This window comes from Diceros bicornis, chromosome 26 (assembly GCF_020826845.1).
Source record: "Diceros bicornis minor isolate mBicDic1 chromosome 26, mDicBic1.mat.cur, whole genome shotgun sequence".
Taxonomy (NCBI): Eukaryota; Metazoa; Chordata; class Mammalia; order Perissodactyla; family Rhinocerotidae; genus Diceros; species Diceros bicornis.
Genome location: NC_080765.1, coordinates 44,707,663 through 44,731,601, shown reverse-complemented (window position 1 = coordinate 44,731,601; position 23,939 = coordinate 44,707,663). Strand labels below are relative to the sequence as shown.

Here is a 23,939-nt window from a genome sequence, read left to right as displayed (position 1 = left end):
TGTGGTTGCCAGTTTGCCATTCTCTTCTAATCTGGAAAATGATGCCCATGAGAAAGTTTAGCAGCAAAGAGAAAAAGAGTAAAGCTGCAAAGAGGAGGCTCACATTCCTGTTTGGTAGAAATTTATCAGGGGACAACTTTTACAGCAAAGCAGATGATCTTATGACCCTGGGACAAATAGGGGTTAGCAAACATTTTCTGTAAAGGGCAGACAGTGAATATTTTAGGCTTTCCTACTAGCCCTGTGAACTCGCTTGCAGCTGCTCAACTCTGCTGCTGTAGCAGGAAAGTGGTCACAGACAGCAGTGAAAGAATGGGTGTGTCTGTGTCCCAACAAAACTTTATTTACAGAAACAGGCCATGAGCCTGATTTGACCCACAGCCCTTAGTTTACAGAACCCTGGAATAAACCACAAAGGAGAAGATTGATAGATTTGACTAAATTAAAATTAAGAATTTGTGTTATCAAAAAAAAAACAGGGCCGGCTCCGTGGCTTAGCAGTTAAGTGCGCGCGCTCCGCTGCTGCCTGGGGTTCGGATCCCGGGCGCGTACCGACGCACAGCTTCTCCGGCCATGCTGAGGCCGCGTCCCACATACAGCAACTAGAAGGATGTGCAGCTATGACATACAACTATCTACTGGGGCTTTGGGGGGAAAAAAATAAATAAATAAAGTTAAGAAAAAAATTAAAAAAAAAAAAAAGACACCAAGATGAGAGCAAAACAAACTGGGAGAACATATTTGCAACAATTATTATTAATTGACAAAGGATTAATTGATAGAAGATTAGTACCCATAAAGAATACACACAGGGGCCAGCTCGGTGGCGCAAGCGGTTAAGGGCACGCACTCGGCTTTGGCGGCCCAGGGTTCGCAGGTTCGGATCCCAGGCACGCACCGATGCACTGCTTGTCAAGCCATGCTATGGTGGCATTCCATATAAAGTAGAGGCAGATGGGCACAGATGTTAGGTCAGGGCCAATCTTCCTCAAGTAAAAAGAGGAGGATTGGCATCGGATGTTAGCTCAGGGCTAGTCCTCCTCACAAAAAAAAAAAAAAGAAGAAAAAGAGAAAACAAAAAAAAAGAATACATACAAAAATACATAATAAGAAAAAGTCAACCAATCCAGAAGAAAAAATGGAAGCAAAAGACATGAATAGCATTTCACAGAAAAAGAAACAAAAAGTCAATAAACTACAGAAAAAAGATGCTCAACTTCATTAGTAATCCATTAAAATGCAATTAAAATCACAACCGAAACATCATTTTGTAACCATCAAATTAACAAACATTTAAAACATCTGAAAATCCCAAGCGGCGGTGAGAATGTAGCACAGCGGGAACTCACGCACATAGTTGGTGGAATGTAAATCAGGACCCACACTAGAAAACAGTCACAATTATGTAGTAAAAAGGCATACCCTAGGGGCCAGCCTGGAGGTGTAGTGGTTACGTTCAAGTGCTCCATTTCAGCAGCCCACAGTTCACAGGTTCGGATCCCAGGCACGGACCAACACACTGCTTATCAAGCCACGCTGTGGCAGCGTGTCCCACATACAAAGTAGAGGGAGATTGGCAGAGATGTTAGCCCAGGGCCAATCTTCCTCAGCAAAAAGAGGAGGACTGGCAACAGATGTTAGCTCAGGGCTAACCAAAAAAAAAAAAAAGGCATAACCTAACCCCAGCAATTCCCCTCCTAGCTACATATCCTGGGGAAATGTGTGCCTCTGTGAGGCAGGATTCCTACACAATGAAGCACTCAGCCCACTCGCCTATAAAAGCCCCAAAAGAAATAACCCAACCGTCTGTGTTTGGGATGGAGAAATAAGCTGCAGTATTTTCATACAATGGAATATTATAGAACAATGGCACGGATAAATCTTACAGATGATACTATTGCATTGAACTAAACACTTAGTTTATGTACTTTCTGATACATACCTTACAAACATACACAGACACAAGATACCATTTAACACTCACCGACTTGCAAAGATTAAAAAGTCTGAAAATGCCAAGCACTGGATATGTGTGGAACGAAGTGGACTTTCAGACACTGCTGGTGGAGTATACGGTGATACACCTCTTCTTGGGAAATAATTCTGCATTACTTACTAAGTTGAAGCATACCAAATGATCCAACAATTCCACTTAGGTATATATCAGGAATTATTCATAAAGAAATGAAGGGACATTAACACAACGGAATAAGCAGGGAAAAATAACGAACTACACCATTAAGAAAACATAATGTTGACCCAAAAAAGCAAAGTCCTAGCAGAATATACACAACATGATTTGAATAAATTGTGTGTATATAAATGCGCATATGTATGTGTGTATATATACACGCATATGCGCAGAAAAACAAAGAAAAGCAAAGGAATAAAAACTAGAAAATTCGGGTCAGCAGTCACCTCTGGGAGAGAGAAAGGGATGCATCAGGGAGGGACACACAGGGCCTTCAAGGGACTGGTAACTTCTATTTCTTAAACTGGGTAATGGGTATTCATTTTATGTTTCTTTTTAAAACTGCACATACATATCATATGCATTCCTTTTCAGACAGAATGTATTTCACCAAAAAAAATAGGAGAAAAAAGAACAAAAGAAAAGCAAGCTTCGGAGGACTGGCCACCAGCTTCGACCCCTCTGGGTCACTTGGAACTTGCGAATAAAGAGATGTACACACAGCCTCTTGGAACCTGGCCTGACATAAGCAGAGGAGCTTCCCATGGTGTCGCCTGTGGGACACAATATAGGGGTAACGAGGGCTGGATCTCCCTGAAGCCCACTTGGAGTGGTGTGAGCAGGAGCTGGAGCCCAGTCTGCACGTATGAAGGGAATGCAGCTACAGGAAAAGGAAAGCGGACGGCCTGGCAGGCCCAGCACAACTCACTCAATCAATATTCCCTGATTGGAGGCCCCCCCTTTCACACTGTGCTCCAGTTCAAACCACAGCTGATCTTCACCAGCTCAGATGAAGGGAGAGATGCAAACAGAACTGCACTGAATGACTTTCAGGAGCAACTTTCAGACAGTACTTCTGGTAACCCTGTGGGGAAACAGCTCAGGGCAACGGGCAATGGCCTGAGCCCAGTGGAAGGCGATTTGGCCACATCAGTCAACATTACAAATGCATGTACCCTCTAATCTGGCAGTTCCATTTAGGGACTTTACTCTCTGGATACACCTGAACCTATATATAAAGACAGAGATGAAAGGCCACACATTATAACACTGTATATAACAGCAAATGCCTAGAAACCACCTAAATGTCCATCTACAGAGGACAGTAAATAAACCATGATGCCCGTAGACATGCTACTACTACTACTACCACCATGTGGCTAAAAAAAAAAGAACGAGGAAACTCTCTACACGCTGATACAGCCAGCTCTCCAAGATCTATTATGTGAATAACAGAATACAGAAAAACATCTATCCTTGTAGAAGAAAGATGTATATCCGTACGTATGGTTTTCATATAAACACTGGCAGGATACACAAGCAACTAATGACTGTGATGACCTATGATGGCAGGGAGAGGGGAATAGAGGAGGGGGACCAAGCTGAGAGCAAGACTTCTCAATAGATACCTTTTCAATCAAATACTTAATTACTCAAAACAATAATTAAACTCTACAAAAAAAGTGGCTGTCACAAAAGGACTAACCCCTTGCCACTGACTGTCAATGTCAGGGTCACGAGAAAACCCATATAGACACCCCAGATAAGGATCCAGTGTAGAGGCTCCCCAGGAGTCAGGGGCCAATGACCAGGTTGAGGGTCATCAGTAGAAGATTAGTAAATAAATTACATAAATATAATGGAATATTCTGAAACAGAAAAATGAAGCAACTCTGTGTGTAAAGTGTTCTGATGATGAATTATCTCTAAGACATATTAAGAAAAACACCTGGCCCAAAATAGTGATTGCATACGCTACCATGGTGTTTAAATACACACACGTGTGTGGGCACGCACATGCTTATCATTCCCATTAGCCAACATACCTCTGCGAAGACCCAAAAAACTGCCTAAGGGGGTTCCCACCGGGAGGTGGACTGGTGTCTGTGGGCAGCAGTGACAGAGCTGTGCTTTTCCCTGCACATACCTTTCTGTCTTTTGAATTTTGTGCTGTGTATATAACAACAACCTACTTACCAAATAACCTATTTATAAAACCATTTATAAAAATTACCCAATTACAAAACACACTAAAAAAATTTACTAGGGACATAAAACATAGTTACAAAGGGATATAAAAAGCTTGGGGAAATGTCCTTGAACAGGAAGAGTAAATATTTAAAAATGTCAATTCTCTGGGTCTGGCCCAGTGGTGTAGTGGTTAACTTCTCACGCTCCGCTTCAGCAGCCCAGGGTTCGCAGGTTCGGATCCCGGGCGCGGACCTACCCATGCCATGGCAGGCGTCTCATATATAAAGTAGAGGAAGATGGGCATGGATGTCAGCCCAGGGCCGATCTTCCTTAGCAAAAAGAGGAGGATTGTCAACAGATGTTAGCTCAGGGCTAATTTTCCACCAAAAAAAAAAAAAAAGTCAATTCTCTAAATTACTCTATATTTTTAACATGATCCCAATGAAAACTCAAACAGGATTTTTTAACTATTCAAGCTAATTCTAAAATTCATATGGAAAAAAAAGTGCATAAATAGGCAGGAAATTTTTGAAAAACGTGAGGAAATACTATTATCAAATATGAAAAGCACATTAATTTACAGTTACGGCATTAAAATTAATTTCCTCCCTCACTTATTGAAACAAAAATTCCAGACAGGCTATAAAAGTGAAAATAAAAGCTACAAGTACTGAAAGAAAACATGAGATATTTTAAAAACAGCTTTACTGAGATATAATTCACCCAGCTGAAGTCCACAATTCAATGGTTTTTAGTATATTCACAAAGTAGTGTAACCATCACCACTATCTAATTCCAGAACATTTTTATCACCCCAGAGAGAAATCCCAGACCCATTAATAGTCACTCCCCATTCCGCCTGCCCCCCAGCTCCTGGCAACTACTTTCTGTCCCTATGGATTTGCCTGTTCTGGACATTTCACATAAATGGAATTGTACTATACGTGGTCTTTTGTGTCTGGCTTCTTCCACTTAATGTAATGTTTTCAAGGTTCATCCACACTGTAGCACATATCATACCTCATTCCTTTTTATGGCTGAATAATATTCCATGATATGGATAGACCACATGTTGTTTATCCATTCATCAGTTTTTTTTTTGTTTTTTTATCTGTTAATATTTTTTTTTAATTTTTTGTTTATTGCAGTAACATTGGTTTATAACACTGTATAAATTTCAGGTGTACATCATTATACTTCTATTTCTGCATAGATTACATCATGTTCACCACCCAAATACTAATTACAACCCATCACCACACACATGTGCAGAATTATCCCTTTTGCCCTCCTCCCTCCCCCCTTCCCCTCTGGTAACCACCAATCCAATCTCTGTCCCTATGTGTTTGTTTATTGTTGTTATTATCTACTACTTAATGAAGGAAATCATATGGTATTTGACCTTCTCCCTCTGACTTATTTCACTTTGCATAATACCCTCAATGTCCATCCATGTTGTAACAAATAGCTGGATTTCATCATTTCTTATGGCTGAGTAGTATTCCATTGTGTATATATACCACATCTTCTTTATCCATTGGTCCCTTGATGGGCACTTAGGTTGCTTCCAACTCTTGGCTATTGTGAATAACGCTGCAATGAACACAGGGGTGCATGTATCTTTACACATTGGTGTTTTCAAGTTCATTGGATAAATCCGCAGCAGTGGAATAGCTGGATCAGATGGTAGTTCTATCCTTGATTTTTTGAGGAATCTCCATACTGTTTTCCATAGTGGCTGCACCAGTTTGCACTCCCACCAGCAGTGTATGCGAGTTCCCTTCTCTCCACATCCTCTCCAACACATGTTGTTTCCTGTCTTGTTAATTATAGCCATTCTGACGGGCGTGAGGTGATATCTCATTGTAGTTTTGATTTGCATTTCCCTGATAGTTAATGATTTTGAACATCTTTTCATGTGTCTGTTGGTCATCTGTATATCTTCTTTGGAGAAATGTCTGTTCAGGTCTTTTGCCCATTTTTTAATTCGGTTGGTAGTTTTTTTGTTGTTGAGATGCATGAGTTCTTTATATATTTTGGAGATTAACCCCTTATCAGATGTATGGTTTGCAAATATCTTCTCCCAATTGTTAGGTTGTCTTTTCATTTTGTTGATGGTTTCCTTTGCTGTGCAGAAGCTTTTTAGTTTGATGTAGTCCCATTTGTCTATTTTTTCTATTGTTTCTCTTGCCCGGTCAGACATGGTGCTTGAAAATATGTTGCTAAGACCGATGTCAAAGAGCGTACTGCCTATGTTTTCTTCTAGAAGTTTCATAGTTTCAGGTCTTACATTCAAGTCTTTAATCCATTTGGAGTTAATTTTTGTGTATGGTGTAAGGTAAGGGTCTACTTTCATTTTTTTGCATGTGGCTATCCAGTTTTCCCAACACCATTTGTTGAAGAGACTTTCTTTTCTCCATTGTATGTTCTTGGCTCCTTTGTCAAAGATTAGCTGTCCATAGATGTGTCGGTTTATTTCTGGGCTTTCAATTCTATTCCATTGATCTGTGTGTCTGTTTTTGTGCCAGTACCATGCTGTTTTGGTTACTATAGCTTTGTAGTATATTTTGAAATCAGGGAGTGTGATACCTCCAGCTTTGTTCTTTTTTCTCAGGATTCCTTTAGCTATTCAGGGTCTTTTGTTGTTCCATATAAATTTTAGGATTCTTTGTTCTATTTCTGTGAAAAATGTTGGAACTTTGATAGGGATTGCACTGAATCTATAGATTGCTTTAGGAAGTATGGACATCTTAACTATGTTAATTCTTCCAATCCAAGAGCACGGAATATCTTTCCATTTCTTTGTGTCTTCTTCAATTTCTTTCAGCAACGTTTTCTAGTTTTCGGTGTACAGATCTTTCACCTCTTTGGTTAAGTTTATTCCGAGGTATTTTATTCTTTTTGTTGCAATTGTAAATGGGATAGTATTCTTAACTTCTCTTTCTGCTACTTCGTTGTTAGTGTATAGAAATGCAACTGATTTTTGTATGTTGATTTTGTATCCTGCAACTTTACCATATTCGTTTATCACTTCTAAAAGTTTTCTGGTGGATTCTTTAGGGTTTTCTATATATAAAATCACGTCATCTGCAAATAGTGACAGTTTCACTTCTTCCTTTCCAATTTGGATTCCTTTTATTTCTTTCTCTTGCCTGATTGCTCTGGCTAGGACTTCCAGTACTATGTTAAATAGAAGTGGTGACAGTGGGCATCCTTGTCTGGTTCCTGTTCTTAGAGGGATAGCTTTCAGTTTTTCACCATTGAGGATGATATTAGCTGTGGGTTTGTCATATATAGCCTTTATTATGTTGAAGTACTTTCCTATCCATTCATCAGTTGATGGACAATTGGGTTGTTTCCACTTTTTGGATATTATGAATAATGCTGCTATAAATATTGGTGTACAAGTTTCTGCATGGACCTATGTTTTAAATTTAATTATGGACATATTTAAATTTAAATGTTTTCAATGAGTGGAATTGCTGGGTCAAATCATAACCCTATGTTTAACTATTTGAGGAACTGCCAGACTGCGTTCCAAAGTGCTGCACCATTTTACATTCCCGTCAGTGTATGAGTGTTCTGATTTCTCCACATCCTCATCAATGCCTGTTATTGCCTACGTTTTTTATTACAGCCACCCGAGTCCATGTGAAGTGGTATCTCATTATGGTCTTGATCTGCATTTCCCTACCTAAGCTAGTGATGTTGACCATCTTGAGATCTTTGTCTTTAATAAGAGTGAGGAAACTCTTTCTAAACAAGACACATAACCCAAGAACTATAAATTTATGGACCACATAAAAAGTAAAGTAAATATAACAGAAACTTTAAAGTTCTCATCACAAGAAAAAAAATTTGTAACTATGTGAGGTGATGGATGTTAACTACACTTACTGTGGTGATCATCTTGCAATATATACAAACATGGAATCATTATGTTGTACACCTGAAACTAATAAGTCATTTATATCTCAAAAAATATTTCTTAATTTTTAAAAATAAACACAACCAACAACTTACTACCAAAAATACTAAAGTCCATAGGCAAACACACTAGGAAAAAAAATCTGAAACACGTGGCAGAGGGCTAGTTTCCTTAATAGAGCAAGATGGCTGACAGATCTGTAAGAAAAAGGCCAACAGTGCAAGAGAAACACAGTAACTCACAAAAAGGATAAACATCAATGGCTCTGAATCACGACAAAAGATGCTCTACCAAATTCATAACTAAAGAAATGCATTTTAAAACAAGATAGCATTTTCACTATCAAAATCAGACAAAGATTTTTAAAATCCTGCTATGCTAGCGCTGGTGAAGGTGTGAAAAACTGTTGGCAGTGCCAGCTGTGATTTAAAAAAAACAAAAGCCTGGAAACAACCTAAATGTCCATCAGGAGAGAATTAAACAAGTGGAGGGGCACCCACACTGGGACACTGGAGCTCCGGGCATCGACGTGGAATAAACCCCACAACAGATCACACGAGAAGTGTAAGAAGACTCAGTGTAGTACATGCCCAGTATAGTTTAGTTTCTCCTCTTGCTAAGGGAACGTGGGTGTGTACATGCACAGCGCTGCGGAAGCTTTTTCTGGTACCGCTGGGCAGTGCACTGAGTCAGGGTGGAAGGAGATTTTTTTCACTGTACCAGTTTGTTCAGGAAAACAGCACAGCACTATTTTCTCATTAATAAAAATGTAGAAAGGATTTTTCTCAGAAAACACCTATAAAGTTAGCTTGAACTCTAACTCAATACCTAGTCTTACCCATCGCCCAAATCTCAATCTGTGAAGTCACAGACACTTAGATATAGTGGCACACTACTCTTAACTCCTCTCAAGGGCGCCCCCGGCGCTGGTCCCAGCTTCCTTACTGTCCCTCCAATATGCCAGCCGATTCCTGCCTCAGGACCCTGGCACAAGCTGCTCCCTCTCCTTGAAATGCCCTTCCCCTGACACCTTCACCTCTTTCCAGGCTTTGCTTAAACGCCACCTTCCCCAAGAGGTCTTCAGTGACCACCCCATTTCTATGGGGATCCCCTTCCTGCTCTGGTTTCCTCATAGAGCTGATCACCTAACATCCATATAGCATTGACTGTCTGCATCCGACCCCACTCCACCCCAGCGCCACTGAGGGCCAAGATTCTTGTCTATTTTGTCCCCTGGGCATCCCACAACACCCAGAGCAGTGCTAGGCGCCCAGTAGGCACCACAGGTGTTTGTTTAATGAACTGATATTGCTCACTACACTATGTAGGAGATGTTCCAGTGGGCTAAACCTGTGACTGTCTCCTGTCTTTATGCTTCCCATGATAATGCTAGAGTCAGAGCAGGCCCTTGATAGACACATGGTTCTTTTCTCAGAAGGTACAGCCACACAGCACAAAGTGTTTCACAGACCACAGGTCAAGATCAGCGACTCACTGGAAATGAAATCAATTCAGTGGGTTAAACCAGAATTTTTTTAAAAAATCAAATGGAAAGTAAAAGAATGCATAGCATAATAAGGGTATCTACAAAACTTTCAGCTAAGTATGTACATATGTCTGGATAGTATATGTATACTTGTGTAGCAGGTCACGATGTGAATGCATTTCTTACAGGAAGCTCATGACAAAAAAAGTTTGAAATTCACTCATCTAATTTCAGCGGAAACATTTCTAAGTTTAAAGCTTCGGGTTTTGCAAAATATTTTTTTTTCTTTTCTTTTTTTTTTTTGAGAGGAAGATCAGCCCTGAGCTAACATTCATGCCAATCCTCCTCTATTTTGCTGAGGAAGACTGGCCCTGGGCTAACATTCGTGCCCATCTTCCTCCACTTCATATGGGACGCCGCCACAGCATGGCCTGACAAGCGATGCCTCGGTGTGCGCCCTGGATCCGAACCCAGGCAGCCAGTAGCAGAGCGCGCGCACTAAACCGCTACGCCACGGGGCGGCCCCATTGCAAAATATTTTTTAAAAAATAAATTTACTTTGCAAGTTGAAAATTCTGTAAACTAAAGGTACTTCCAGATCAGTGAAAAGCAGAATTAATGCTCTCCAACAAAGTGGAAATACCATACTGAAAAAACTGTAGTAGCTTGAAATATAGCCTCTAGCTTTTTTCCCCAGAATACCTCCAATTATCTTACCATAGTTTTATGCTTGTAAGCATGAAATTCTCTGCTTTTCATTAAATCAACTCAGACAGTCAATTTTTTTCATTATTTTCAATTTTCACCAGATACCACAGGTTAGCTATTCACATCTGAAATTTCTCCAAACATTTTGTTTCCTAAGTTCTGTAATTACTTCAGGTAAGATTTAAGTATATCAATACTCTAAACAGAAAGCTCTTCACTTTCTACTTATGTATGAAATAAAGACTTGTATTCCCTTAAAAATCTTTAAGTTCTTGGGGTTGGCCAGGGGGCACAAGCAGTTAAGTGTGTGCACTCAGCTGCGGCAGCATGCGGTTTGCCGGTTTGGATCCCAGGTATGAACCAACGCACCGCTTGTCAGGCCATGTTGTGGCGGCGTCCCATATAAAGTGGAGGAAGATGGGCATGGATGTTAGCCCAGGGCCAATCGTCCTCAGCAAAAAGAGGGGGATTGGCAGATGTTAGCTCATGGCTGGTCTTCCTCACCGAAAAAAAATATCTTTAACTTCTTACTTCTGGCATTCCTCAACAATTTCACTGTTTCTTAAACCCGCCTATGCTTCAGGGCGTGTTCTAATCATTCTCTACTAAGCTATACTGACACTCCATCAAAAAACGCTTGTCAATGGGCCGCCCCGTGGCTTAGCAGTTGGTTGCGCGCGCTCCGCTGCTGGCGGCCTGGGTTCGGATCCTGGGCGCGCACCGGCACGCTGCTTGTCCGGCCATGCTGAGACCGTGTCCCGCATACAGCGGCTGGAAGGATGTGCAGCTGTGACATGCAACTATCTACTGGTGCTTTGGGGGAAAAAAATAAATAAATAAATAAAATTAAAAAAAAAAAAAAAAAAACAACGCTTGTCAAACCATGCTGTGGCAGCATCCCATAGAAAGTAGAGGAAGATGGGCACGGATGTTAGCTCAGGGCCAGTCTTCCTCAGCCAAAAAAAAAAAAAAAGAGGAGGATTGGCATCGGATGTTAGCTGAGGGCTGATCTTCCTCACAAAAAAAAAGAAACATCAGCTCCCTGAACACAAAGAAACATGACAAGAAGGGAACAGTCAAAATGTAGGCCATAAAATCCACACCCCGAGCTGCACTCAAACAAGACTACTCCTGTCCCCACTCACAATCGTCCTATGATCTTGTTTCCCAGCCCACATCTGAAAACCAGGAGAAGAGGAGGGAACACAGCCCGAGGGAGGCCTGGCAAGTTAAACAAGAGTAACAGAGGCTGAAAACACAAAAACACTCAAAATGCAGTTTCAGAGTGGGGACATCTTACAGACAAAGGAGTCGTCACATCCCAGTGGCCCTGCACGGGCCTGTGTCTTACCACAGAAGACTGTAAATTAATATTCACAATAATGACCCTGAAAACATCTAAGAAAGGTTCAGTTAGGTTCTAACAATAAAGTGCTTCAGAAAGACTTCTGATCATAATGGTAAAAATGAAATGTTTTACTACTTTAAAATTAAGCTTCTTGGAAAGTTCCCTCAGGCACTTCCATTCCCCGTAAATGCCAGAATATTGGTGTGTGTGAACTACAATGGTGATGCGCTCTCCGAAAATTTCTCCTTCACAGCACCACATCAGCTCCCTGATACATCCAGGTCCACTAGAAAGACTTCCACCTTTCTATTTGTTCTTAATAGTACTGCTATATAGTCTTCTGCTCTTTTAATATGATATTCATTTTGGCTATCTCAAAATTAATTTTTTATATTCTAATCACATTTCTTGAGTCTATGGCTGCTAAGTAACAGAGCCATTCTTTTAAAATTAGTTACACCCTGGGGCGGGCCCAGTGCCACAGGGGTTAAGTGCTCGTGCTCCGCTGCAGTGGTGGCGCAGGGTTCGCAGGTTCAGATCCCGGCGCACACCGACGCACCGCTTGTCAAGCCATGCTGTGGTGGTGTCCCGCATAAAGTAGAGGAAGATGGGCACAGATGCTAGCCCAGGGCCGATCGTCCTCAGCAAAATAGAGGAGGATTGGCATCGGATGTTAGCTCAGGGCTGATCTTCCTCACACACATACAAAAAAAATTAGTTACACCCATGACTCAGCTACACCTGCATTCAACTTACCTGACCTGTGAGCATTCACCTGGTTAAAAAGAGGGTAGAGATGATGCCCCTTACTACACACTGGTTCTCCAAGCTACAACTTGCATGGTCTGTAATTCCAAGTGGCTTTAGCAGAAATAACCAACCATACCAGAAATAAACACCCTGAAACCTACCTTTACTAAATGCTACAGAACTTCTCTGTGGACTAAGCAAACACCAGCTTCCTAGTAAAAGCTAAGTGTTCTGTATCAAGAATGAGCAGGATGGTGTTTAAAAAAATTCTAGCTGGCTACATTGAGGGCACTAAAAACACAATTCAAGAACATCTCTGGCTTTGAACCTACAGTATTTCTTTTTTTTTTTAACAGTTTTATTTATTTATTTATTTTTTGTGAGGAAGATCAGCCCTGAGCTAACATTCATGCCAATCCTCCTCTTTTTGCTGAGGAAGACTGGCTCTGAGCTAATATCTATTGCCAATCCTCCTCCTTTTTTTTCCCCCCCCAAAGCCCCAGTAGATAGTTGTATGTCATAGTTGCACATCCTCCTAGTTGCTGTATGTGGGACGCGGCCTCAGCATGGCCAGAGAAGCGGTGCATGGGTGCGTGCCTGGGATCTGAACCCAGGCCGCCAATAGCGGAGCTTGCGCACTTAACCACTAAGCCATGGGGCCGGCCCTTTTTTTTTTTTTTGTGAGGAAGATCAGCTCTGGGCTAACATCTGCCAATCCTCCTCTTTTTTTTTTTTTTTTTTTGCTGAGGAAGACTGGCCCTGGGCTAATATCCGTGCCCATCTTCCTCCACTTTATATGGGATGCCGCCACAGCATGGCTTAACAAGCAATGCGTTGGCACGCATCTGGGATCCGAACCAGTGAACCCTGGGCTGCCACAGCAGAGCACGAGCACTTAACGGCTTGCGCCACTGGGCCAGCCTCAAACCTACAGTATTTCACTTGAGTGTGAACTGGATACGTTTCACTGATCTTGAGTCAGTATTTTGGTTTGACACAGCAACCACCACCACTGGCCTCAGTAAGGCTCCTTCACAGAAATCACCTTTGCCATGTTATGACCTGGTATTTGACATTTGGGGGGTAAGAAATGTTTATTTTCGTACAGTTTTCTTTTTTTTTTTTCTTTTGTGAGGAGGACTAGCTCTGAGCTAACATCTGATGCAAATCCTCCTCTTTTTTGCTGAGGAAGATTGGCCCTGGGCTAACATCTGTGCCCATCTTCCTCTACTTTATATGGGACGCCGCCACAGCATGGCTTAACAAGCGGTGCGTCGGTGCACGCCCAGGATCCAAACCTGCGAACCCCAGGCTGCTGAAGTGGAGTGCGCACACTTAACTGCTGCACCACTGGGCTGGCCCCATCCTACAGTTTTCTTATTAACCTGACCTCCCTCCCTCTTCCTTCAAGCTGCATTCCCTCTCTTCTTGCCCAGGGGTAGCAAAACACTCAGAGATTTTTCTTTTGTCTTAGTTCTGGCCAACTATTACTTTTGCTAATCTATTACATTTGGGTTGGTTTGATCTTTTACAGACGGCCATCTCAGGCCCCCGGTCCTATCCAAACTCTCATGCCCTCATGCCCTCGGCCCACCTGCTTTCTCTTGGGAAGCCTTGCCACACATCCTTCCTTGGCCTATGTGCTTCGCTGGTGCTGGCCCTAAGCTCCAGCACCATGGTTTATATAGAAACCAATGCCATTCAGAGTGTAAGCAGTTAAGGATCGCAACCTATATCGTCACGTTGTTAACAACATAAAAAGCTGTTTGACTGAGACTGAAATCTGACTAGCAAGTGCTACTCCTCTCATCCCGAAAAGAACAGCCTCGGAACACCAGAAATTTGCCTGAATTCTTGTGAAAGTCACAGCACAAGAGGTGTTAAGGGTAGAAATTAAACAGCATGGTACCCAAAGTGAGAGCAGAGGGAGAAAGCAAAATAAAGCAAGAAAAGATGGGGCCAGCAAGGCTGGCATAGTGGTTAAGTTCGCACGCTCCACTTCGGTGGCCCAGAGTTCGCAGGTTTGGATCCCGGGCACAGACCTACGCACCGCTTATCACACCATGCTGTGGCAGGCGTCCCACATATAAAGTAGAGGAAGACGGGCACGGATGTTAGCCCAGGGCCAATCTTCCTCAGAAGAAAGAGGAGGATTGGCAACAGATGTTAGCTCAGGGCTAATCTTCCTCACAAAAAAAAGAAAAAAATCAACAAAAAGAATAAAAGCAGTAAATGGGAAGTTGTGGCTGGACAAGACCAGGTGAGGTTTGTTTAGGGAAATCAAACAAATTTGCAATGCTTGACCCTACAAGAAAGAGTGGAACCCTGCCCTTCTGACCTTTCTGGTGCTTGCAGCAGACTCCCCACTCCTTACAACTCACATTTCCAAGGCAGAAGATTCCAGCAAAGGCTCCAGCTTACAAAGAACGTTAGACAAAGGCATTAAGATGTTAACTTGAGCACCAGCCAGTCCTACCACGGCTGCCTCATCTTATTCTGGCAACGTCAACGGCAAGAACAAGGGCATCCAGCACAATCAGGAAACAGGACTCAGGGACTGTGGTGGTCACAGCAGTTACCAAGCCATGTGAAATGACCAACCCGCTACCCTATCTGCCTTACAACACAATTACATTTGCTTATGGAGAGCAAGGCTGTTGTTGATTTCTCAGGTTCTGATCTCTTCTTTGGGAGGCAGCTTTCTCATTTCACTACAGGCAAATCAGTTACTTAGGACACTTGCTGGAGCTCTGGTGAAAAGGTCTGATGGCAGTTTACATTTTTATTATTAACATTACATTTTCCAGATTACCCAGGTTCTGACATCCCTCACTGCTATAATGACTAACTACATTTTACCATAGCAAAGAACTACTTGTTGGTTGAAATACTGTTGGTTCCCAACTATCAACTTAAGATTCAAGAGAGATGAAATTATTTGTAACCAACCATCTAGTGCCGAGGGCGTACAAAAAGTCAAGTGTGAGGGCCGGCCCCGTGGCTTAGCGGTTGAGTGTGCGCGCTCCGCTGCTGGCGGCCCGGGGTTCGGATCCCGGGCGTGCACCAATGCACCGCTTCTCTGGCCATGCTGAGGCTGCGTCCCATATACAGCAACTAGAAGGATGTGCAGCTATGACATACAACTATCTACTGGGGCTTTGGGGGAAAATAAATAAATAAATAATTATTTAAGAAAAAAAAAAAAGAAAGTCAAGTGTGTGTGGACCTCAGAGTGACTGCTGCTGGGTCCTCCAACTACTGGCCCAGGTCCGGCACTGTGACTATCCCAATGACTGCAAAAAGACATGGTCCCTACCCACGAGTTTACATGCACCAGAAGAGAAAGGACATAATTTTTAGCCTCATTCACCCTCACTCCCACATACTCCTAGTTTCTTGTCAAACCAAATTATTCAGAGGCCTCCTTACCCTGCACCTAATGTTTTCAGGACTCGGACTCAGCCCATATAGCCTCTCGTCTGTGAAACTTACACAAGCAGGCAACCACCTGTTTCTACGCTCCTGATACGCCACACATGCCTCCAAAGCGGTCCAGTACACTGCCTGGCAGCCATGTGTTCCCACTAACCTATGACCCCAACAGCAGGGTCACATCATCTTTGAAATCCCAGAGGGCATTCAAAGCATATTTGTTGAATAAACTAAGTAATGAGCAAAAATGAAAAATAAAAAGTCCACAAGCAGAGACTCTATCCCACACCTCACAGACATATTCTAAGGGTGAGAAGGACTGGAATCATGGTGACATAAGGTCGGAGTCCTGGATGTGAGGCCAAGCACATGTTAAAATTTGGCAATACTTTCCCAGGAAAAGAGAAAAAAATACAAGAGGATTCTGAATTTTCTGTTTAGGTGAATTCTCTCATAACCACATTCTCCACCACACTGTATAAGACATATATTTTCTTGGCTAAATTCACTGATCACTCAATCCATCCAAACAACTGTACCTTCACATTTACCCACACAGGTGACAATGTCAAGGGCATCTGCAATATAGAAGGCTTCCAAGAACAGACGTGTATCTTGGACTCAAGTAAAAGAATCCTTGAACCATTGCAACAGAAGTTGCAGAAGGAGAGGGCACAGACTAAGGGAAAAAGATTAAAAAACAGAACAAAAATTGGCTGGGCTGAAAACTGACACATCTTCACGATGGAAGTGACACTATGTGGTAAAAGAATGAATTACAGGGGCCGGCCCCGTGGCTTAGCGGTTAAGTGCTCGAGCTCTGCTACTGACCGCCCGGGTTCGGATCCCGGGCACGCACCGACCCACCGCCTCTCCGGCCACGCTGAAGCCACATCCCACATACAGCAACTAGAACGATGTGCAGCTATGACATACAACTATCTACTGGGGCTTTGGGGAGAAAAAGGAGGAGGACTGGCAATAGATGTTAGCTCAGGGCTGGTCTTCCTCCTCAAAAAAGAGGATTGGCATGGATGTTAGCTCAGGGCTGACCTTCCTCACAAAAAAAAAAAAGAAGGAATTACAAACACACCCTCGGAACATCTTAGAACATTAACAATAAAGACAAAAAAATCAACCTCCAGAGAGGGGGAAAAAAGTCAGCTACAAAAGAAACAAGAATGAGGGCCAGCCCAGTGGCACAAGCGGTTAAGTGTGCATGCTCCGCCGTGGCGGCCCGGGGTTCGCTGGTTCGGATCCGGGGCGCGCACCAATGCAGTGCTTGTAGAGCCATGCTGTGGCGGGGGTCCCATATAAAGTAGAGGAAGATGGGCACGGATGTTAGCTCAGGGCCAATCTTCCTCAGCAAAAAGAGGAGGATTGGCATCAGATGTTAGCTCAGTGCTGATCTTCCTCACAAAAAAAAAAAAAAATCAAATTGTTATGACCGCTCACCTGCAACAAGCGTGCTACAAGACAACAGAGCAGTATCGTTACTCTTCGAAGGGAAATTATTTTGACCTGCAATGCAATACCCAGCCAAACTACTACACAAGTATGAGGGCAAAATAAAAATCTCCTAAGACACAGTAGGGCTTAGAAAATTTACAACCCACAGAATTTTTCTGCAAAATGAACACAAGGGCATACTCTGGTAAAACAGGAAATAAATCCAAAAAAGAAGGAAAATGTTGGATACAAGCAACAGTAACAAAACATATAGTTGTCTTATTTGTTAATGCATCTGATTTTTAAAAAAATCATTGTTTAAAAAGAAGACTACATCAAAATTTAAAACTCAGGTAACAGAAAAAAGTATGGAAGATATGAAGAGGAAATTCATAGAAGATACACAAATGGCCATTTTTTCCCCCCAAAGCCCCAGTAGATAGCTGTATGTCATAGCTGCACCTTCTCCTAGTTGCTGTTTGTGGGACGCGGCCTCAGCATGGCCGGAGAAGCGGTGCGTGGGTGCGGGCCAGGCAGCGGATCCCAACCCCGGCCGCCAGTAGCTGAGCACGCGCACTTAACGGCTAAACCACCGGCCGGCCACCACAAATGGCCATTAAACAAATGAAAACATTCTTATTCATTAGTATACATGCAAATATAAATTAAACAAGATATAGTTTATAAACTATCTGTTTGGAAAAAATGTAATATCCAGTGTTGGAGAAGATGCCTTGATATAGGTAGTCTCATTCCCTGCTTATGGGAACAAAAACAGATAAAGCCTTTTTGGACAGCAATTTGGCAATATCAGCTAACATTTCAAATATGCGCAGGCTCTGAACCGTCAATTCTAAAACTCTAATTCTGTAATTCTAAAGAAATGCCATACACGTGCGCAAAGATTTAAACACTTGCCCACTCTACACGGCATTGTAATAAAAAAAAAAAACAGAAATAATCCTCATTACATCCGTTAACAGGACAATGTTAAGTAATGGTGATGCGTCCATAATATAGAGCACTAAGCAGCCATCAGAAAGCCACAGACAGGTGCATACTGACACCAAAAGATATGTAAGCCACGCTGGGAGCTTTAAAAATTCCGTAGCACAACATAAATGGTTTAGACCTTTTTACGTAAAAATAGTTAGACGTGTCTATTTATATGTGTGTGTAACTGAATGCGCAGAGCCTGGAAGGAAGGCCAAGACGTTCGTTCACTCGTGGTTACTTCCGAGTGCGGAGTGAGAAAGCATTACGGTCATTGTTTTTTTTCAACATTTATTTAAGCACCTACCAATTCCAGGCCCCGGGGATAAGGCGGTCAACAACCCAGAGTCCACGGCTGCACGAGGGCCCGGGGTGCCGGTTCTCAGTGTGGTTGCTGCCGTGTGCCGGGCGGGCGGAGTGCGCACTCGGGTTTGTGCCGAATAAACAAGAGAGCAAGTGGCTTATGCATACTCGTGTACAAAACGACTTAGGGGCGGGGAGTAATGAAAGCACAGCTAAGAGACTAAAGCGACCACCCAGGTGAAGTCCGTTGCCAGCGACCACGCGCCTTCCGAATTCACGCCCCGAAACTGCCTTCGCGAAGCTCCAGCAGCGAGAAGCCCGCGGCCCCTCCGCCTCACCCCGGCCCCAGGAGATCGAGAGAAGCTCCTGCTGAAGTCCCGCGGGCCGGGGCGCAACCGTGTTACCTGGAGGGGGACCCGGACAGTCCCGCACGCGGCAGAGCCAGGTGAAACCAGGACACACTGACTGCTCCGCGGTCGCCGCTCGCCTGGCGCACAAATCTCACAATCTCCCACGCCGCGCGAGGGGACACCGTCCCCGCGCCTCCCACGGAGAAGGAACGGGCTCGAGGCCTCCGGGGGCCCAGCGCGTCTCCACCCCCCGCCCCGCCTCCCTCACCTCTCGCGGCGGCCGCGAGCGCCGGCGCCCGCAGGCAGCGGCCCCAGACCAGCACCGCCCGCAGCTCACGCGCCATGTCCGTCCTCCCGAGCGCCCACCTCAGCCACGCGCGGCGGGGGCGGGGCCGGGGCGGGGCCTTCCTCGGGCGCGACGCGGTGACGTCACGGCACGCGCCGGGCTGCCCGCTCCGCTGCCTGCGCCGGCGGGTGGGCGGGGGCCTGCGTGGCGCGGGACCCGTCGGCTCGCGCGGGGACAGTCGGTCCTGGGGGCGGGACCTCTGTGACCTTGTGTCGTGTTGTCAAGGGCGACGGGCCGTGCGCACGGAGCCGGCCGGGGCGCTCGCCCGCCGGCTGGGCCTCAGTTGATGCATCCCTAAAATGGGGCAGATGTTCGCACCCAGCCGGAGGGTGTGAAAGGGCTGCGCCCAGGCAGAAGCAGTTAATAGCTCTGGGGCTAAGTCAGTCACCGGCCCCTGTCCAGACCGCTGGAAGTCAGTCTCTTCCAACCAAGACAGGACAAAGAGCTAAAAAGTGTGAAAGGGAGAATTTCGGGCTTGCCTTGTCTACACCAAAACGTGAACTCAGGAGCCAACCCCACCTGCAAAACTGGGCTTATTCATTCATTCCAGTTCCCTCGCCCTGCTAGAGATGAGGGTCTAGTGGGATTCAGACCGTCAGCTCCGTTTCTCACAGAGAGTTCCAAACCACGGAAAATGCAGATTCTATGGCACAGCCTGAAGTGAGGCCCAGGCGGCTCCCCAGATGATTCTGAGGCACACTGCTGCCACCATCAAATAATTGCACAAAAAATGAGTTACTCGCGATTGTGACAGGAGCTGCAAAGTACAGGAGCCAGGAGAGTGTCCCCCTTGGGGCCTGGATATCGCTGTGGCCTTGGGAGGGGGCACGCCAGGGAACGCTTCCAGGCGGAAGGTGTCAGGATGACCCCCAAGTTCCAGGCTTAAGCAACTGAGAAGGGGTAAGTAAAAGAGGTGGGCAGATTTGGATGGAAGAGCAGGGGTTCTCTCACCTGGGAGACTCCGGCAGCCTCCTGACCGGCCCCCTATTCTCCACATGCAGCTGGATCATAACACTCCTCAGTCAGGGTCCTCCAGTGGTTTCCCTGCACACTTATAATCAGTTCCAAACCCCTTCTGCCTTGGCCTGCAGGCCTTGCACAAGCTGAGCCCTGCCTCTTTCCCTCCCTCACCACACTCCAGACATACCGAGCCTGTCACAGGCAGAGCTGTTCCCAGGATGTCCCTGCAGCTGCTCTGGGGGAATTGAAGGGGCTCTGCCTCATATTTCATTTGTTGTTCACTCCACACAGGAAACCATCTCTTTTGTAAGAGCTGACACGTTGGTCTATGAGGCAATAGATCTAGCTTGCAGAGCCCTTTTATTTCAGGAAGTGAAGTGGTACTTGACAAAGGCAAGAGGGAAACCTAGGCTTCAGTTAAGGATGGGGGGGCCTCTGCCCAGACAGGCAGGACCCAGGCTCCGTGGAGGGCAAACCTACCAGGTTCCAGACATATCTCCCAGGCCCTTCTGTCCTCTGTTGGTCTGTGGCCTTCAGAGACATACCCTCAGCCACAGATCTTTGTGATACTGGGTCCTCTGGCAGCCCAGGGAACTGTGGCTTTTTAAGGTGCTGAGGGATGCAAGAGAAGTCTTGAAAGGAACATGGGCAGATTTCAGACCCTAGGCAGACAAGGAAATTGGAAGAAGGAAAAAATGATTAGATGCAGATGTACCTGAGTTGAATTGATGGAGACTGGCAGAGAGCTGCTTGGGGAGAGCAGAAAGAGAAGCAGAAGAGGGGAGGGGAGGGGGAGACCCCCCTGAGTCTCCCAACCACTACCAGGCTGCCCATTCCTTCTCCAGAAATCACTGCCTTCCCCTGAGGTGAGCTGAGGGCTGTGAAAAATGCTTGCTGCTTTATTCACAACAGCCAGAAGGGAGAAGCAACCCAAGTGTCCATCAATGGATGAATGGATAAACAAAATGTTTTATATACCTACGATGTGTTATTACTCAGACTTGGAAAGGAGGGAAATTCTGACACATACTACAACATGGATGAACCTTGAGGACATTATGATCAGTGATATCAGCCAGTCACAAAGAGACAAATACTGCATGATTCCATTTATATGAGGGCCCTAGAGTCGTCAAACTCACAGAGACAGAAAGTAGAAGGTGGTTGCCAGGAGCTAGGGGAGGGGGAATGGGGTGTTAGTGTTTAATGGGGACAGAGTTTCAGTTTTGCAAGATGAATAAAGTCTGGAGAGGATGGTGGTGAGGGTTGCACAACAATATGAATGTATTTAATACCACTGAACTCTACACTTAAAAACGATTAGGATGGTAAATTTTATGTTATGTATATTTTACCACATTTTTTAAAATGCCCACTGCAAAGAAAAACCAAATTCAACTGCCTCCTTTTTCTTCATTTCTTTGTTCATGGCACCAATTTCTGGGTGAGCTTCTCCCCTCATCGGGCAACGTCCTAGGAGTTCCCAGAGGAGGAAAGGCTTGTGGCTGAAGGATACTTCTTGACCTGGAGAGGTCCCAGGGATAATGGGATTTTTTCCCAATTTAATGGCCCTTCATGGAGGCAAGTGCAGCCACTTAGCAGGACCTGGCCTGGAACTTACTAGAACACTTCTAATTTCACTTGATGACTCTGAGGCTTTTTCTCCAAACGGCTCATTCTGCTTTGCCAGTGGCCACTTTTAATTCCACCATCAAGGACACTGGGGATGTCACAAGTTGATTCCAAAGATCCCCACATTTTGAGGGGTGAATGGACTTGAAGCCTTTCTCTCTTTTCATCCCTTAGCATCAGTACTCAGTCCAGGCCCTTCCAGGGGGCTCCCTGGCCACCCACTAGCCAGGTGGCCCTTGGCAACCTCTTCTCCTCTTGGGGCCCTTCCACCATGAACACCGTCTGTGCTCCCTGCAGGAGGGGCAGGAGGGGCCACCGTAGTGGGCTCCCAGCCTCCCTGTCCAGCATGATAAATGTAAGACAGAGCTGAGTCTGGACAACTGTGAAATATCACTGGAGGGGCCTTCTCTGAGTGATTCTGGCTCTGGGGAAGGCAGAGTGGAGGAGGTTGCAACCTCTCTCCCTGCATTTCTTCCCGGAAATTTCCGCTAGGAGATACCACTGCGTGAACTAGCCTTGAGGGCATGTTTTGAAAGATGCCCTCTGTCCTGGCAAAGAGCTCAGATGACAATTTTTTCCCAGCTGTGGATGATGTCATTTTAGGCATTGGAATAAAAAATGTCCACCAGATCTTAAGTCTACTCCGTCTCTTGCTTATGAGAAAGAGGACAAATGAGAATTAATTTGGTCTGGGAGACTCTACAGGGTGAAAAAGCAACTGTGTTCTACACGTGCTTGCATGCAAGTGCATGTGTGCATTTCGGCCAAGCCAATGGCCCTGTGACTCTAGAGCCACCATTTTTCCCCAACGCTTGGAGGGAGCAGAGAGGCTGTCTCGGGAGGCTTTGCCTGCTGACAGACCCCTTTCTCTGCACGGCATGGCTTCCTGGTGGCTGCTGGGCCCCTTCCCTCAAAGGCCTGCTCCGTGCAGCGAGGCCCTGCCTCCCTCAAGGACTGGCCCTTCGCCTGGGCGCCATGGGCCTCTACTCCAGACAGAATCCCTGCCCAGGTGGTATCCTGAGCAGCACCTGGTGTCAGGCCCCAGCAGGTGGGTGGCTTTCGCAGAGTTCCCCTCCTCCAGACTGCATCTCCTCAGGTGTGAAGAGGGTCCCTTCAGTCAGGAGTCTCTGGTCCATCGGGGTATGGGAGGACAGGGTGGAAATGCAGACCCTCGGGTGTTTTCTGAAGGTGCCGACGCCCCCCAGGCACAGGGCAGAGGGGGCCATGGTCCATCAGCGTCACCGGGTCTCTTCTGAGTGATGGGTGCAGAGCCTGCAGTTCAGGAAATGGGAAGGACTGGACTGAGCCGGCACTCACTCCACAGGGTGCCGAAGAATGTGCACAAGCAGGTTTCACGTGGCCTGGGAGGCTGGCCAGGCTCCCCTCCTACTGTTTGGAAAAGCAAGCATGACATGACTCCCTTCTTTATTTTCCTCACAATCTGCCTTTTTTACAAATGCACTTCACAGTCAGGACTCCCTGCACCTCTTTGTCCCTGGGGCAAACAAAACAGGTAACTCAGGGTGTTAAGCCCACTGGGGCTATTTGCAGCTTGGGTCCTCCCCGATTCCTGTCCCATCCAGAGGACCTCAGGCTGCCAGTGGTCCTGCCACGTTCTTATTCAGGGATTTGAGGAAGGCGGGAGGCCCACAAGGACAAAAGGGGACAGCAAGTTCCAGCTCAGAATGAATGCTCTGAGGCCAAAGAACCACTTGACCAAACCCCTTTTTGATACTGGTTCAAGACAAGGTTGACATAAGGGAAGCCATATTGTAGAAAATAAACCCTATTGTAACTTTGAATGACCTCTGACTAAATAACCCAGCTGGGTATGCACCCTCCAGGAGATCTAACTGCTCTGTAGATTCTATAACCCTTGCTTGTGTATATAGCTTGTGCATATATCACTCCCAGCTGTGATAAGATGATAACTTTGTTTCTTTTGAGTTCCTTAGGAATGTGATGACCCCTGAACAGAGAGTCTATGCTGATAGCCATCATCAATGCAAACTGGAAGATCTGGTGTGGCAACTCCCAGTCTGTAACACCCGAGGGTCAATAATCCTAACCCCCTCCCCTATAACCCACCAGC

General features: G+C 45.2%; 1 protein-coding gene across 1 annotated transcript in view; it reads right to left on the bottom strand.

Annotated features, from left to right (window-relative positions):
• The window catches only part of TRAP1 (TNF receptor associated protein 1), a 58,240-nt gene extending 38,972 nt beyond the window's left edge, over window positions 1-19,268 (bottom strand). Inside the window, exon 1 of the mRNA XM_058570170.1 lies at window positions 19,178-19,268. Within this exon, the coding sequence (XP_058426153.1) occupies window positions 19,178-19,253 (76 nt within the window). The 5' untranslated portion in view covers window positions 19,254-19,268. The remainder of the gene's footprint in view (window positions 1-19,177) is intronic.
• Between the last annotated feature and the right edge of the window lie 4,671 nt (window positions 19,269-23,939).